This window comes from Ambystoma mexicanum, chromosome 6q (assembly GCF_040938575.1).
Source record: "Ambystoma mexicanum isolate Mex_15411 chromosome 6q, UKY_AmexF1_1, whole genome shotgun sequence".
NCBI classification, from domain to species: domain Eukaryota; kingdom Metazoa; phylum Chordata; class Amphibia; order Caudata; family Ambystomatidae; genus Ambystoma; species Ambystoma mexicanum.
In genome coordinates, this window is record NC_090937.1 from 815,138,413 (window position 1) to 815,155,445 (window position 17,033).

At 59.5% G+C, this 17,033-nt stretch overlaps 1 protein-coding gene across 1 annotated transcript in view; it reads left to right on the forward strand.

Annotated features, from left to right (window-relative positions):
* Nucleotides 1-17,033, forward strand: part of RXFP1 (relaxin family peptide receptor 1) — a 1,623,004-nt gene that overhangs the window by 1,239,406 nt on the left and 366,565 nt on the right. The window contains 1 exon segment of the mRNA XM_069631337.1: nucleotides 13,225-13,296. Coding sequence (XP_069487438.1) covers nucleotides 13,225-13,296 — 72 coding nt within the window.

A 17,033-nucleotide genomic window follows, 5' to 3' on the forward strand; every position in this document is an offset into this window, starting at 1 on the left:
CCTACCCCCGCACATGCCCCGTGTCTCTCCAGTTCACCCCCGCTCATGCTCCGTGTCTGTCTCCCTCCTTTTCCCCCGCCCATGACCCGTGTCTCCCCTGTTCACCCCCACTCCCCGCTCATGCCCCGTGTCTGTCTCCTGTTCCCCCTACCTGCTCATGCCCCGTGTCTCTCTCTTGGTGAACCCCACCGCCCAACTCATGCCCCGTGTCTGTCTCCTGTTCCCCCCACCCGCTCATGCCCCGTGTCTCTCTCCTGTTGCCCCACACCCCCTGCTCATGCCCCGTGTCTGTCTGCTGTTGCCCCCCACCCATGCCCCATGTCTGTCTCCTGTACCCCCCCACCCCCCGTTCATGCCCCGTGTCTCTCTCCTGTTGCCCCCACCCCCCGCTCATGCCCGTGTGTCTATCCCTCCCCCCACCCCCTGCTCATGCCCCGTGTGTCTCTCCTTCCCCCCACCCCCTGCTCATGCCCCGTGTGTCCTCCCTCCCCTCACCCCCCGTTCATGCCCCGTGTGTCTCTCCCCCAGCCCCCGTTCATGCCCCGTGTGTCTCTCCTGTTGCCCCCACCCCCCGCTCATGCCAGTGTGTCTATCCCTCCCCCCACCCCCTGCTCATGCCCCGTGTGTCTCTCCTTCCCCCCACCCCCTGCTCATGCCCCGTGTGTCCTCCCTCCCCTCACCCCCCGTTCATGCCCCGTGTGTCTCTCCCCCATCCCCCTCATGCCCCGTGTCTGTCTCCTGTTCTCCCCACCCCCCGCTCATGCCCCGTGTCTGTTGTGCTCCCCACCCCTCGCTCATGCCCCGTGTCTGTTGTTCTCCCCACGCCCCGCTCATGCCCCGTGTCTGTCTCCTGTTCCCCCCACACCCCGCTCATGCCCCGTGTCTGTCTCCTGTTCCCCCCACCCCCGGCTCATGCCCCGTGTCTGTCTCCTGTTGCCCCCCACCCCCGCTCATGCCCCGTGCCTGTCTCCTGTTGCCCCCGTCATGCCCCGTGTCTGTCTCTGTTGTTCCCCCCACACCCCGCTCATGCCCCGTGTCTGTCTCCTGTTCCCCCCACCCCCCGCGTCTCTCTCCTGTTGCCCCCCACCCCCCGCTCATGCCCTGTGTCTGTCTCCTGTACCCACCCACCCCCGCTCATGCCCCGTGTCTGTCTCCTGTTCCCCCCACCCCTCATCCCCTGTGTCTCTCTCCTGTTGCCCCCCCGCTCATGCCCCGTGTCTGTCTCCTGTTCCCCCCACCCGCTCATGCCCCGTGTCTCTCTCCTGTTGCCCCCCACCCCCTGCTCATGCCCCGTGTCTGTCTCCTGTACCCCCCACCCCCCGCTCATGCCCCGTGTCTCTCCTGTACCCTCCCGCTCATGCCCCGTGTCTGTCTCCTGTTCCCCCACCCGCTCATGCCCCGTGTCTCTCTCCTGTTGCCCCACCGCTCATGCCCTGTGTCTGTCTCCTGTTCCCCCCACCTGCTCATGCCCCGTGTCTCTCTCCTGTTGCCCCCCACCCCCCGCTCATGCCCCGTGTCTGTCTCTGTTGTTGCCCCCACCCCGCGCTCATGCTCCGTGTCTGTCTCCTGTTCCCCCCACCCCCGCGTCTCTCTCCTGTTGCCCCCCACCCCCCGCTCATGCCCCGTGTCTGTCTCCTGTTCCCCCCACCCGCTCATGCCCTGTGTCTGTCTCCTGTTCCCCCCACCCGCTCATGCCCCGTGTCTCTCTCCTGTTGCCCCACACCCCCTGCTCATGCCCCGTGTCTGTCTGCTGTTGCCCCCCACCCATGCCCCATGTCTGTCTCCTGTACCCCCCCACCCCCCGTTCATGCCCCGTGTCTCTCTCCTGTTGCCCCCACCCCCCGCTCATGCCCGTGTGTCTATCCCTCCCCCCACCCCCTGCTCATGCCCCGTGTGTCTCTCCTTCCCCCCACCCCCTGCTCATGCCCCGTGTGTCCTCCCTCCCCTCACCCCCCGTTCATGCCCCGTGTGTCTCTCCCCCAGCCCCCGTTCATGCCCCGTGTGTCTCTCTCCCTCCCCCACCCCCCGCTCATGCCCCGTGTGTCTCTCTCCCTCCCCCATCCCCCGCTCATGCCCCGTGTGTCTCTCTCCCTCCCCCCACCCCCCCGCTCATGCCCCGTGTGTCTCTCCCCTCCCCCCACCCTCCGCTCATGCCCCGTGTGTCTCTCTCCCTCCCCCACCCCCCGCTCATGCCCCGTGTGTCTCTCCCTTGCCCCCCCACCCCCGCTCATGCCCCGTGTCTGTCTCCTGTTGCCCCCCAACCCCCGCTCATACCCCATGTCTGTCTTCTGTTCCCCCCACTCATGCCCCATGTCTGTCTTCAGTTCCCCCCGCTCATGCCCCGTGTCTGTCTCCTGTTCTCCCCACCCCCCGCTCATGCCCCGTAACTGTCTCCTCTTCTTCCCCCCACCCCCGCTCATGCCCTATGTCTGTCTCCTGTTCCCCCAGCTGCTCATGCCCCGTGACTCTCTCCTGTTGCCCCCCCGCTCATGCCCCGTGTCTGTCTCCTGTTCCCCCACCCGCTCATGCCCCGTGTCTGTCTCCTGTACCCCCCACCCCCCACTCATGCCCCGTGTCTCTCCTGTACCCCCTACCCCCCGCTCATGCCCCGTGTCTCTCTCCTGTTCCCCCGCTCATGCCCTGTGTCTGTCTTCTGTTCCCCCCGCTCATGCCCCGTGTCTGTCTCCTGTTATCCCCACCCCCCGCTAATGCCCCGTGTCTGTCTCCTCTTCCCCACCCCCCGCTCATGCCCCGTGTCTGTCTCCTGTTGCCCCCATCCCCCCGCTCATGCTCCGTGTCTGTCTCCTGTTGCCCCCCCACCCCCGCTCACGCCCCGTGTCTGTCTCCTGTTGCCCCCCACGCCCCGCTCATGCCCCGTGTCTGTCTCCTATTCCCCCCACCCGCTCATGCCCCGTGTCTGTCTCCTGTTCCCCCACCAGCTCATGCCCCGTGTCTCTCTCTTGTTGCCCCCCACCCCCCGCTCATGCCCCGTGTCTGTCTCCTGTTCTCCCCACCCCCGCTCATGCCCCGTGTCTGTCTCCTGTTCCTGCCACCCCCCACTCATGCCCAGTGTCTGTCTCCTGTTGCTCCCCATCCCCCTCATGCCCCGTGTCTGTCTCCTTTTCTCCCCACCCCCCGCTCATGCCCCGTGTCTGTTGTGCTCCCCACCCCTCGCTCATGCCCCGTGTCTGTTGTTCTCCCCACGCCCCGCTCATGCCCCGTGTCTGTCTCCTGTTCCCCCCACGCCCCGCTCATGCCCCGTGTCTCTCCTGTTCCCCCCACCCCCGGCTCATGCCCCGTGTCTGTCTCCTGTTGCCCCCCACCCCCGCTCATGCCCCGTGCCTGTCTCCTGTTGCCCCCGTCATGCCCTGTGTCTGTCTCTGTTGTTCCCCCCACACCCCGCTCATGCCCCGTGTCTGTCTCCTGTTCCTCCCACCCCCCGCGTCTCTTTCCTGTTGCCCCCCACCCCCCGCTCATGCCCTGTGTCTGTCTCCTGTACCCACCCACCCCCGCTCATGCCCCGTGTCTGTCTCCTGTTCCCCCCACCCCTCATGCCCCGTGTCTCTCTCCTGTTGCCCCCCCGCTCATGCCCCGTGTCTGTCTCCTGTTCCCCCCACCGGCTCATGCCCCGTGTCTCTCTCCTGTTGCCCCCCACCCCCTGCTCATGCCCCGTGTCTGTCTCCTGTACCCCCCACCCCCCGCTCATGCCCCGTGTCTCTCCTGTACCCTCCCGCTCATGCCCCGTGTCTGTCTCCTGTTCCCCCCACCCGCTCATGCCCCGTGTCTCTCTCCTGTTGCCCCACCGCTCATGCCCTGTGTCTGCCTCCTGTTCCCCCCACCTGCTCATGCCCCGTGTCTCTCTCCTGTTGCCCCCCACCTCCCGCTCATGCCCCGTGTCTGTCTCTGTTGTTCCCCCACCCCGCGCTCATGCTCCATGTCTGTCTCCTGTTCCCCCCACCCCCGCGTCTCTCTCCTGTTGCCCCCCACCCCCCGCTCATGCCCCGTGTCTGTCTCCTGTTCCCCCCACCCGCTCATGCCCTGTGTCTGTCTCCTGTTCCCCCACCCGCTCATGCACTGTGTCTCTCTCCTGTTGCCCCACACCCCCTGCTCATGCCCCGTGTCTGTCTGCTGTTGCCCCCCACCCATGCCCCATGTCTGTCTCCTGTACCCCCCCACCCCCCGCTCATGTCCCGTGTCTCTCTCCTGTTGCCCCCACCCCCCGCTCATGCCCCGTGTCTGTCTCCTATTGCCCCCCACCCCCCCGCTCATGCCCCGTGTCTGTCTCCTGTTCTCCCCACCCCTCGCTCATGCCCCGTATCTGTCTCCTGTTCCCCCCACCCCCCACCCCCCACCCCCCGCTCATGCCCCGTGTCTGTCTCCTGTTGCCCCCCACCCCCTGCTCATGCCCCGTGTCTCTCTCCTGTTGCCCCCCAACCCCCGCTCATGCCCCGTGTCTGTCTCCTGTACCCCCCACCCCCCGCTCATGCCCCGTGTCTCTCTCCTGTTGCCCCCCACCACCGTTCATGCCCCGCGTCTTCCTCTTGTCCTCCTCCTATGATGCCCCTTGTTGACCTCTTGTTCCCCCACCCCGCTCATGCCCCATGTCTTCCTCCCCTCCCCCCACTCCTCGCTGATGCCCTGTGTCTTCCTCCTGTTCCCTCGAACCCCCTGCTCATGCCCCGTGTCTTCCTCTTGTCCCCCCTCCTATGATGCCCCTTGTTGACCTCTTGTTCCACCCACCCCCGCTCATGCTCCGTGTCTCCCTTCTTCCCCCCCCGACCACCCGCTCATGCCCGTGTCTTCCTTTCCCACCCCCCACTCCCCGCTCGTGCCCCGTGTCTCCCTTCTTTCCCCCCGCCCCCCCACTCATGCCCCGTGTCTGCACTGTTGGAACAGGCAGACACGGGGCATGAGGGGGGGTGGGGGCCCCACCTTGCCCTACCCCCGCTCATGCCCCGTGTCTCTCCAGTTCACCCCCGCTCATGCTCCGTGTCTGTCTCCCTCCTTTTCCCCCGCCCATGACCCGTGTCTCCCCTGTTCACCCCCACTCCCCGCTCATGCCCCGTGTCTGTCTCCTGTTCCCCCTACCTGCTCATGCCCCGTGTCTCTCTCTTGGTGAACCCCACCGCCCAACTCATGCCCCGTGTCTGTCTCCTGTTCTCACAACCCACCTCTCAAGCCCCGTGTCTGTCTCCTGTACCCCCCACCCCCCACTCATGCCCCGTGTCTCTCCTGTACCCCCTACCCCCCGATCATGCGCCGTGTCTGTCTCCTGTTCCCCCGCTCATGCCCTGTGTCTGTCTTCTGTTCCCCCCGCTCATGCCCCGTGTCTGTCTCCTGTTCTCCCCACCCCCCGCTCATGCCCCGTGTCTGTCTCCTCTCCCCCACCCCCCGCTCATGCCCCGTGTCTGTCTCCTGTTGCCCCATCCCCCCGCTCATGCTCCGTGTCTGTCTCCTGTTGCCCCCCCACCCCCGCTCATGCCCCGTGTCTGTCTCCTGTTGCCCCCCACGCCCCTCTCATGCCCAGTGTCTGTCTCCTATTCCCCCCCACCCGCTCATGCCCCGTGTCTGTCTCCTGTTCCCCCACCCGCTCATGCCCCGTGTCTCTCTCTTGTTGCCCCCCACCCCCCCGCTAATGCCCCGTGTCTGTCTCCTGTTCTCCCCACCCCCGCTCATGCCCCGTGTCTGTCTCCTGTTCCTCCCACCCCCCACTCATGTCCAGTGTCTGTCTCCTGTTGCCCCCCATCCCCCCTCATGCCCCGTGTCTGTCTCCTGTTCTCCCGACCCCCCGCTCATGCCCCGTGTCTGTTGTTCTCCCCACGCCCCGCTCATGCCCCGTGTCTGTCTCCTGTTCCCCCCACACCCCGCTCATGCAACGTGTTTGTCTCCTGTTCCCCCCACCCCCGGCTCATGCCCCGTGTCTGTCTCCTGTTGCCCCCCACCCCCGCTCATGCCCCGTGCCTGTCTCCTGTTGCCCCCCGTCATGCCCCGTGTCTGTCTCTGTTGTTCCCCCCACACCCTGCTCATGCCCCGTGTCTGTCTCCTGTTCCCCCACCCCCCGCGTCTCTCTCCTGTTGCCCCCCACCCCCCGCTCATGCCCTGTGTCTGTCTCCTGTACCCACCCACCCCCGCTCATGCCCCGTGTCTGTCTCCTGTTCCCCCCACCCCTCATGCCCCGTGTCTCTCTCCTGTTGCCCCCCCGCTCATGCCTCGTGTCTGTCTCCTGTTCCCCCCACCCGCTCATGCCCCGTGTCTCTCTCCTGTTGCCCCCCACCCCCTGCTCATGCCCCGTGTCTGTCTCCTGTACCCCCCACCCCCCACTCATGTCCCGTGTCTCTCCTGTACCCTCCCGCTCATGCCCCGTGTCTGTCTCCTGTTCCCCCCACCCGCTCATGCCCCGTGTCTCTCTCCTGTTGCCCCACCGCTCATGCCCTGTGTATGTCTCCTGTTACCTCCACCTGCTCATGCCCCGTGTCTCTCTCCTGTTGCCCCCCACCCCCCGCTCATGCCCCGTGTCTGTCTCTGTTGTTCCCCCACCCCGCGCTCATGCTCCGTGTCTGTCGCCTGTTCCCCCCACCCCCGCGTCTCTCTCCTGTTGCCCCCCACCCCCCGCTCATGCCCCGTGTCTGTCTCCTGTTCCCCCCACCCGCTCATGCCCTGTGTCTGTCTCCTGTTCCCCCCACCCGCTCATGCCCCGTGTCTCTCTCCTGTTGCCCCCCACCCCCTGCTCATGCCCCGTGTCTGTCTGCTGTTGCCCCCCACCCATGCCCTGTGTCTGTCTCCTGTACCCCCCCACCCCCCGCTCATGCCCCGTGTCTCTCTCCTGTTGCCCCCACCCCCCGCTCATGCCCCGTGTCTGTCTCCTATTGCCCCCCACCCCCCGCTCATGCCCCGTGTCTGTCTCCTGTTGCCCCCCAACCCCCGCTCATGCCCCGTGTCTGTCTCCTGTACCCCCCACCCCCTGCTCATGCCCCGTGTCTCTCTCCTGTTGCCCCCCACCACCGTTCATGCCCTGCGTCTTCCTCTTGTCCTCCTCCTATGATGCCCCTTGTTGACCTCTTGTTCCCCCCACCCCCGCTCATGCCCCATGTCTTCCTCCCGTCCCCCACTCCTCGCTGATGCCTTGTGTCTTCCTCCTGTTCCCTCGAACCCCCTGCTCATGCCCCGTGTCTTCCTCTTGTCCCCCCTCCTATGGTGCCCCTTGTTGACCTCTTGTTCCACCCACCCCCCGCTCATGCTCCGTGTCTCCCTTCTTCCCCCCCGACCACCCGCTCATGCCCGTGTCTTCCTTTCCCACCCCCCACTCCCCGCTCGTGCCCCGTGTCTCCCTTCTTTCCCCCCGACCCCCCACTCATGTCCCGTGTCTGCACTGTTGGAACAGGCAGACACGGGGCATGAGCGGGGGTGGGGGCCCCACCTTGCCCTACCCCCGCTCATGCCCCGTGTCTCTCCAGTTCACCCCCGCTCATGCTCCGTGTCTGTCTCCCTCCTTTTCCCCCCGCTCATGACCCGTGTCTCCCCTGTTCACCCCCACTCCCCGCTCATGCCCCGTGTCTGTCTCCTGTTCCCCCCACCCGCTCATGCCCCGTGTCTGTCTCCTGTTCCCCCTACCTGCTCATGCCCCGTGTCTCTCTCTTGGTGAACCCCACCGCCCAACTCATGCCCCGTGTCTGTCTCCTGTTCTCACAACCCACCTCTCAAGCCCCGTGTCTGTCTCCTGTTCCTCCCACCCCCCGCTCATGCCCCGTGTCTGTCTCCTGTTGCCCCCACTCCCCCGCTCATGCCCTGTGTCTGTCTCCTGTTGTCCCCACCACCAGCTCATGCCCCGTGTCTGTTGTTCCCCCAACGCCCCGCTCATGCTCCGTGTCTGTCTCCTGTTCCCCCGCCCCCCGCTCATGCCCTGTGTCTGTCTCCTGTTGCCCCCACCCCCCGCGACTCTCTCCTGTTGACCCCAACCCCCGCTCATGCCCCGTGTCTGTCTCCTGTACCCTCCACCCCCCGCTCATGCCCCGTGTCTGTCTCCTGTTCCCCCCACCCGCTCATGCCCCGTGTCTCTCTCCTGTTGGCCCCTGCATAGCCCCGTGTCTCTCTCCTGTTCCCCCCACCCGCTCATGCCCCGTTTCTCTCTCCTGTTGCCCCCCAACCCCCCGCTCATGCCCCGTGTCTGTCTTCTGTTCCCCCCCGCTCATTCCCCGTGTCTGTCTCCTGTTGCTCCCACCCCCTGCTCATGCCACGTGTCTGTCTCCTGTTGCCCCCACCCATGCCCCGTGTCTGTCTCCTGTACCCTCCCACCCCTCGCTCATGCCCCTTGTATCTCTCCTGTTGCCCCCCACTGCCTGCTCATGCCCCGTGTCTGTCTTCTGTTGCCCCCCGCCCCCCCACTCATGCCCCGTGTCTGTCTCCTGTTGCCCCCCACTCATGCCCCGTGTCTCTCTCCTGTTGCCCCCCACCCCCCACTCATGCCCCGTTTTCTGTCTCCTGTTCTCCCCACCCCCCGCTCATGCCCCGTGTCTGTCTCCTGTTCTCCCCACCCCCCGCTCATGCCCCGTGTCTGTCTCCTGTTGCCCCTCACCCCCGCTCATGCCCCGTGTCTGTCTCCTGTTGCCCCCCACCCCCTGCTTATGCCCCGTGTCTCTCTCCTGTTGCCCCCACCCCCCACTCATGCCCCGTGTCTGTCTCCTGTTGCCCCCCACCCCCGCTCATGCCCCGTGTCTGTCTCCTGTACCCACCACCCCCCCGCTCATGCCCCGTGTCTCTCCTGTTGCCCCCCACCACCGCTCATGCCCTGTGTCTTCCTCTTGTCCCCCCTCCTATGATGCCCCTTGTTGACCTCTTGTTCCCCCCACCCCCCGCTCATGCCCCGTGTCTTCCTCCTGCCCCCCACTCCTCGCTGATGCCCTGTGTCTTCCTCCTGTTCCCTCCCACCCCCTGCTCATGCCCCGTGTGTTCCTCTTGTCCCCCCTCCTATGATGCCCCTTGTTGACCTCTTATTCCACCCACCCCCCGCTCATGCTCCGTGTCTCCCTTCTTCTCCCCCGACCACCCGCTCATGCCCCGTGTCTTCCTTTCCCACCCCCCACTCCCCGCTCGTGCCCCGTGTCTCCCTTCTTTCCCCCCCCACCCCCTGCGCATGCCCCGTGTCTGCACTGTTGGAACAGGGCAGACACGGGGCATGAGCGGGGGTGCGGGGGTGGGGGCCCCACCTTGTCCTACCCCCGCTTATGCCCCGTGTCTCTCCAGTTCACCCCGCTCATGCTCCGTGTCTGTCTCCCTCCTTTTCCCCCCGCTCATGACCCGTGTCTCCCCTGTTCACCCCCACCCCCCGCTCATGCCCCGTGTCTGTCTCCTGTTCCCCCCACCCGCTCATGCCCCGTGTCTGTCTCCTGTTCCCCCCACCTGCTCATGCCCCGTGTCTCTCTCTTGGTGCCCCCCACCCCCCTGCTCATGCCCCTTGTCTGTCTCCTGTTCTCCCCACCCACTGCTCATGCCCCGTGTCTGTCTCCTGTTCCTCCCACCTCCCACTCATGCCCCGTGTCTGTCTCCTGTTGCCCCCACTCCCCCGCTCATGCCCCGTGTCTGTCTCCTGTTCTCCCCACCCCCAGCTCATGCCCCGTGTCTGTTGTTCCCCCCACGCCCCGCTCATGCCCCGTGTCTGTCTCCTGTTCCCCCGCCCCCCGCTCATGCCCTGTGTCTGTCTCCTGTTGCCCCCACCCCCCGCGTCTCTCTCCTGTTGACCCCAACCCCCGCTCATGCCCCGTGTCTGTCTTCTGTACCCTCCACCCCCCACTCATGCCCCGTGTCTGTCTCCTGTTCTCCCCACCCCCCGCTCATGCCCCGTGTCTGTCTCCTGTTCTCCCCACCCCTCGCTCATGCCCCGTGTCTGTCTCCTGTTGCCCCCCACCCCCGCTCATGCCCCGTGTCTGTCTCCTGTTGCCCCCCACCCCCTGCTCATGCCCAGTGTCTCTCTCCTGTTGCCCCCCACCCCCTGCTCATGCCCCGGGTCTCTCTCCTGTTGCCCCCCAACCCCTGCTCATGCCCTGTGTCTGTCTCCTGTTCTCCCCACCCCCCGCTCATGCCCCGTGTCTGTCTCCTGTTCTCCCCACCCCCCGCTCATGCCCCGTGTCTGTCTCCTGTTGCCCCCACCCCCCACTCATGCCCCGTGTCTGTCTCCTGTTGCCCCCCACCCCCCGCTCATGCCCCGTGTCTCTCTCCTGTTGCCCCCCACCCCCTGCTCATGCCCCATGTCTGTCTCCTGTACCCCCCACCCCCTGCTCATGCCCTGTGTCTCTCCTGTTGCCCCCCACCACCGCTCATGCCCTGTGTCTTCCTCTTGTCCCCCTCCTATGATGCCCCTTGTTGACCTCTTGTTCCCCCACCCCCCGCTCATGTCCCGTGTCTTCCTCCTGCCCCCCACTCCTCGCTGATGCCCTGTGTCTTCCACCTGTTCCCTCCCACCCCCTGCTCATGCCCCATGTCTTCCTCTTGTCCCCCCTCCTATGATGCCCCTTGTTGACCTATTGTTCCACCCACCCCCCGCTCATGCCCCGTGTCTCCCTTCTTCCCCCCACCCCCCACTCATGCCCCGTGTCTTCCTTCACCCCCACTCCCCGCTCATGCCCCGTGTCTCCCTTCTTTCCCCCCACGCCCCGCTCATGCCCCGTGTCTGCACTGTTGGAACAGGGCAGACACGGGGCATGAGCGGGGGTGGGGGCCCCACCTTGCCCTACCCCCGCTCATGCCCTGTGTCTCTCCTGTTCACCCCCACCCCCGCTCATGCTCCGTGTCTGTCTCCCTCCTTTTCCCCCCGCTCATGGCCCGTGTCTCCCCTGTTCACCCCCACCCCCCGCTCATGCCCCGTGTCTCCCTTCTTCCCCCCCAACCCCCACTCATGCCCCGTGTCTCCCTTCTTTCCCACTCATGCCCCGTGTCTCCCTTCTTCCCCCCACCCCCCGCTCATGCCCTGTGTCTCCCTTCTTTCCCGCTCATGTCCTGTGTCTCCCTTCTTTCCACCCCCTGCTCATGCCCCGTGTCTCTCTCCTGGTCTTCCCGACCCCCCGCCGATGGCCTGTTGTGTTCTCTTTATACACCCTGCCTTCCCTTTCCCTGGTGCCCATCTTGGTAAAAGATTTTCCTTCCTACACCGGGACGCCTGCCTGCGGCGTCCCGGTTTGGGAAGAAAAATCTTTTTTTTACCACCCCGGGTTCCCACTTTGAGAACCTAGGATGCTAGTGGTCTTCCTCCATTTATAAGGACGTTACAGTTACGTTGCACTAATAAAAAACTATGAAATTCAGTAAAAAAAAATGTGTTAAAGTGACTTTATGGTTAAGTTGCACTAATAAAAACCTATGAAATTCAGTAAAAAAACTTTGTTAAAGGGACGTTATGGATAAGTTGCGCTACTAAAAACCTATGAAATTCAGTGAAAAAACTTTGTTAAAGGGACGTTATGGTTACGTTTTGCTACTAAAAACCTATGAAATTCAGTGAAAAAACTTTGTTAAAGGGACGTTATGGTTAAGTTGCGCTACTAAAAATCTATGAAATTCAGTAAAAAAACTTTGTTAAAGGGACGTTATGGTTAAGTTGCGCTACTTAAAACCTATAAAATTCAGTGAAAAAACTTTGTTAAAGGGACGTTATGGTTCAAAGTAAAACCGAAAAACCCCTGAAATTCGGCAGTTATGGTAAGATAAGCAACCATAACTCGCGCCACCGTGCACTGCTAACACTAACACACAGGACATCAAAGATGACATCACAAATGTCATTGATGACATCACTGATGACATCACATGTGCATTTACTTTTCATAAAAACTCTGTACAAGGGATTCTTATAATGCTGACCAAAAACTGTCAAGGATCATTGGGATAAATATCATGAGCTAATTAGTGCATTAAGCAATGCATTGATATAAATAGCATTCTATTATGAAGTTCTATCCAGTATACTATGCTACTCTTGCAGAAACATAGGCAGTGTGTGCAGCATACATGATGAAGGTGCCATATTCATAATCTTGCCATGTTGAATAGTGAAATGATAACTGCTTTCTTATTAGAGTTTTGCGTACTGTGAAACATGTAATAAGTAGATAATAAAACCCACTTAATACATAATTATTACAGACAAAACACAAAGAGACAACAACACATACAAATATGAGTATATACAGGGACAGTGAAGTAAACAAAAAAGCAGAAGTAGTAGCAGAAAGAGTTCATAACCTAACTGATTGTCTTTATGCAGAGAAACTATTGCTCTGTTTCAAAGCTGCTACTTACCATATTTATGTGTATCACATGATGTAACTGCACCCAAAGGAAAGGAGAGTGAGTATAATGTATACAAATATGAGCATATACAGGGAAGGTAGAGTAATAAAAATAAAACTATGAGAAAGTGCTGATAGCCCTAATGATTATCTTCATGCACAGAAAGGATTGCTCTCTTTCAAGCCTGTGTCTTCCGCTATGTATATGTTTCATATGATGTGACTTGACCCTAAGTCTACAAATATAGTACCTTTTCAATGTTTACTTCCTGACTGTTACTGAAGAAAACTATGTGGCTTAGATATGTCAGTAAAGGAAAAAAAGGGAGAGCCAGCCATGTGATGTCATCGGTGATGTCATCAATGACATTTGTGATGTCATCTTTGATGTCCTGGGTGTTAGTGTTAGCAGTGCATGGTGGCGCGAGTTATGGTTGCTTATCTTACCATAACTGCCGAATTTCAAGGGTTTTTCGGTTTTACTTTGAACCATAACGTCCCTTTAACAAAGTTTTTTCACTGAATTTCATAGGTTTTTAGTAGCGCAACTTAACCATAACGTCCCTTTAACAAAGTTTTTTTACTGAATATATATATATACTTTGGAAGCAAGGGTGGCTGCCTGTCTCCAGCTGTTGACTCGCTTTCATGCAATTGGACCTGCGGCGGCGAAAGAAGACTAAGAGCTGTTAGAATCAAGTTCATCAGTGATTAATCCACAGAGCACAGGTGCTGGGTAAAGAAAGGGCCCCCCAACCGCTTTTCCCTGTGTGTTTGTAGTGTTACAAAGCATGTCCATAAATTAGAAATTCAGGTAGGGGCGTGATCGGTTTGTCAGGCAAGGTGCTCCACTAACTGAATGTGTTTGCAATGAAGCTTCCGAGCTTGTGAAGGAGTTTGTATTGTTCTGCGTCACACCTGCCCACCATTGTTTGTATCTTTGCAGATCACTCAGGAGGAACCTGATCAAAAAGCTGCACACAGATGGCTTCCAGCAATATCGAGACCTTCGAAATCTGTAAGGAGCGTGTTTGTGAGTGAGCGAGTGAGTGAGGTATTTTGCAGAGCATAACAATACAAATTTAACCATCTCTTGGCAGTGCCATGACTTATAAGGCGCAATTTACCATCTAAAGGGCGCCCCCCTACACTGGACAGCACTAGGGAAATAAAGTCGAGACAAGTGATTTGTTTATATGCATGTTCATTTCATGTCTAGCGCGTTTATTTTGGCACTGTTAACACTTGCCATTTTTAGTGCTGATGTCTCTTTGTCTAATTGTATATTAACTGAATAGTTCGTGAAATAAACAGCTTGCCGTATGCAGAGCATAACCCAATGAATTGCCTTCTCAGATTTTGCGAGGTTGCCACGTTTCCTGTCCTTGATTGAGGCTGTCAGGAACAAGCGTAATTTACCAAGCACTCTGCAACCATTAACACCGATGATCCATTAGGAATGTATTTCCATATATAATGCATTTCCTGGCGGGACACTTCACTGGTATTGACCTTTTAATATGATATGATATGATATATTTATAACGCGCCTATACACAAGCGGTTCAAGGCGCGACGAGGCGGGGGGGACAAGGGGAGACAGACAATGATCCTACTAGGCCAGGTGTCATTCAGATCGCGCAAGTGCAGGGTGGAGGGGAAGGGAAAAGTGCAAGGGCGAAAGGGAGAGAAGTGCAGTACAGGTTTAGTAGAACAAGATAAATAATAAGGGCCAGCTGGTGGCAAGTGCAGGATAAGCGCAGACAAGTGCTGGGAGGAGGGGATGTAGGGATACAGAGACAGTCCCACAGCGCAGGGGTTGCCAGGGAGGCAGTGCAGGGGAGAGTGGCAGGGCAGCGGACCGGGATAGGTAAGTGGCCCCGTTGCAGATTCAGTGCAGTTTCAGTAATATTAACAGGAGATAGGGGGAGAGAAAGCGGAGTCAAAGAGGAAGGTTTTGAGGTGCTTCCGGAACCGGAGATGGTACTCCTCAAGTTTCAGGGAGGCCGGAAGGCTGTTCCAGAGGGAGGCCCCTGCTGCGGAGAGAGATCTACCCCCAAATTGTTGCTTGGAGAAGCGGCTGACCCTGAGGAAGTTGAAGGTGGATGAGCGAAGAGCTCGAGAAGGAAGATATTTAGGAAGAGAGAGTTGAAGGTATTTTGGCCCGAGGCCCCAGAAGGCCTTGTGGACAATGTAGAGGGTTTTGAACTTAATCCGCGCAGCCACTGGGAGCCAGTGCAGAGATTTCAGTCCTGGAGAGATACGGTCCCTGGGCTTGAGGCCAAGGACAAGTCTCGCAGTCCTGTTCTGGATGAGTTGCAAAGGGCGGAGAGTAGAGGCAGGCAGATTCAGATAGAGGCTGTTACAGTAGTCCAGCTTCGAGAGAACCAGGGCTCTAGAGACAATGAGCTTCTGGGGGAAGGAGAGGAAAGGAAGGATACCTCTGAGGAGGTGTAGCTGGTAGTGTGATTTCTTAGAGACGTCAGATATGTGATGAGAGAAAGAGAGTGTGGAGTCGAAGATGACCCCAAGGTTTTTAGCCTTGCAGGTAGGAGCAGGAAGAGGGCCAAGAGAGGCCGGCCAGAGAGCTGCAGGGAAGGAGGGAGTGGGTGTGCCGTTGAGTAGAATCTCAGTCTTACTGGCATTAAGGCAGAGGTCATTGGCGGCACACCATTCCCGGATAGCAGTCAGAGATGAGGGAAGGAGAGGAGGAGGCCGAGGCTAGCCTGAAAATGAGCTGGGTATCATCCGCATAGCACTGAAAATTGGGGCAGAGAGCGGCGATGCGGTGGGCAAGAAGTGCCAAGTACTGGTTGAACAGCCAGGGAGAGAGGTTAGATCCCTGGGGAACACCACAGGTAGAGAAAAAGATGTCAGAGAGGAAGGACCCCAGTTGGACCTGGGAGGGTCGATTGGAGAGGAAAGAGGACAGCCACGCCAGAGCCTGACCAGTGATACCCAGGTTATCACGGAGACGGTTGAGCAGGATGGTATGTTTGACAGTATCAAAGGCAGAGGAGAGATCAAGCAAAATGAGAACACAAGGAGTGTTTGAGTCAGGTTTCGAGAGCATGTCCTCACGAATGTTCAGGAGAGCAGTTTCCATGCTTCTGGTGGCTCTGAAGCCAGACTGATGGTCGTGAAGACTACCAACAGATTCAGCATGGAGATTAAGCTGGGAGATGGCCAGTTTCTCTAGGAGCTTGCCCAGGAAGGGAGTGATAGAGATTGGGGGATAGTTAGCTGGGCAGGAGGGGTCAGAGGAGGGTTTCTTAAGAAGGGAGTGCATGGGAAGGCTCCAGAGGCAAAGGAGTGATTGCAGAAGTCAGCTAGGGCAGGAGCCAAGGAGTCGATGTGGTCCTTAATGGTTTTGGAGGAGCATGGGTGGACCTGTTTTGACGAGACTTTCATAGATCGGACTTGTCTCGAAACCTTGTCAGCAGAAAAAAGGTAAAAGGTAGAGAAGGAGGGAGGAGGGGTGGCTGCAGAAGGGCCAGAGGAAGAGCAGGGAATAGAGGGGGGGAGGTGATAGGAGGAGAGTGAGGACAGGATGTCCTGAGTTTTTGAAATTAAGTGAGAGGCCAGTGCCGTGCAGAGGGCCTGGGAGGGGACAGGAGCGGTAGAGACTGCAACAGGGTTGGCCAGCTCCTTGCAGATTTTAAAGAGTTTGGCCGAATTATTAGATGCTGCTGAGATGCAGGCTTGGATAAGGGCTCTCTTCTTGGTGAGAACGGAGAGCCGGTATTGCCTTTGGAGTAGGCGGCAGACCAGTTTGTCAGAGGATGCACATGAAGCATGCCATTTCCTCTCTGCCACCCTGCACTTGCGTTTAAGGGTGACGAGATCCGAGTCATACCAGGAGTTACATTTGGCTTTGGGCTTCAGGCGGATTCTCATGACAGGGGCAAGGATATCAACAGTATCAGATATAGCAGAGTGAAGCGAGAAGAGGGCTGTGTCAGGGTGGGAGTCAGCCAAAGGGGGACAGGGGGCGAGAAGGTGGCAGCAAAAGCCTCAACTGACACGTGCTTCATGGGGCGGATGACCGAGAAGGAGGGTGGCAGTGATGAGGGTGGCTTTGCCTGTGGGCTAGGGAAGGTGAGGTGGGAGGATAGGAGAAAGTGATCACTCCAGGAGAGAGGAGTGGAGAGAGGGACAGAGAGGGGAAGGTCAGAAGAGATCAGAGCATCAAGAGTGTGCCCTGCAGAATGATTCGGCCCAGACGGGAGAATAGAGAGTGAGAGAGCATTGCAGAGGTCGGGAAAGAGTACAGAGGGTGGACCGGATGCATCCAGGTGGATGTTGAAGTCTCCAAGAAAGAGGAGTTGAGTGGTTGAGGACAGGAGTGAGGAGGAGAGGTCCGCCCACTCAGAGAGGAAGGAGGAAATTTGACCAGGTGGTCAATAGATAGTAGCCACAGTAAAGGACTGGCTAGGAGAGAGAGAGAGTCGGCAGACAAGGCATTCAAAAGAGGAGTAGGTCTGTGTAGGAGTGACAGTGGCAGGAATCCACTCAGGGAAGATAAGGGCCACACCCCCCCCAGCACGGTTGGGCCTGGGCAAGGAGAGGATCTTGTAGCCGTCAGGTAGGAAAGTGTCAAAGCTGGTGACAGAGCTGGCTGTGAACCATGTCTCGGTGAGACCGAGGTCGTCAAGGTCCAGTTCCTCAAGAAGGCGACAGATGTCAGAGGAATGTTTGACCGCAGAGCGAGAGGTAAGAGTGGCAATATGGAGAAGATTGCCAGCCTTGAAGGAT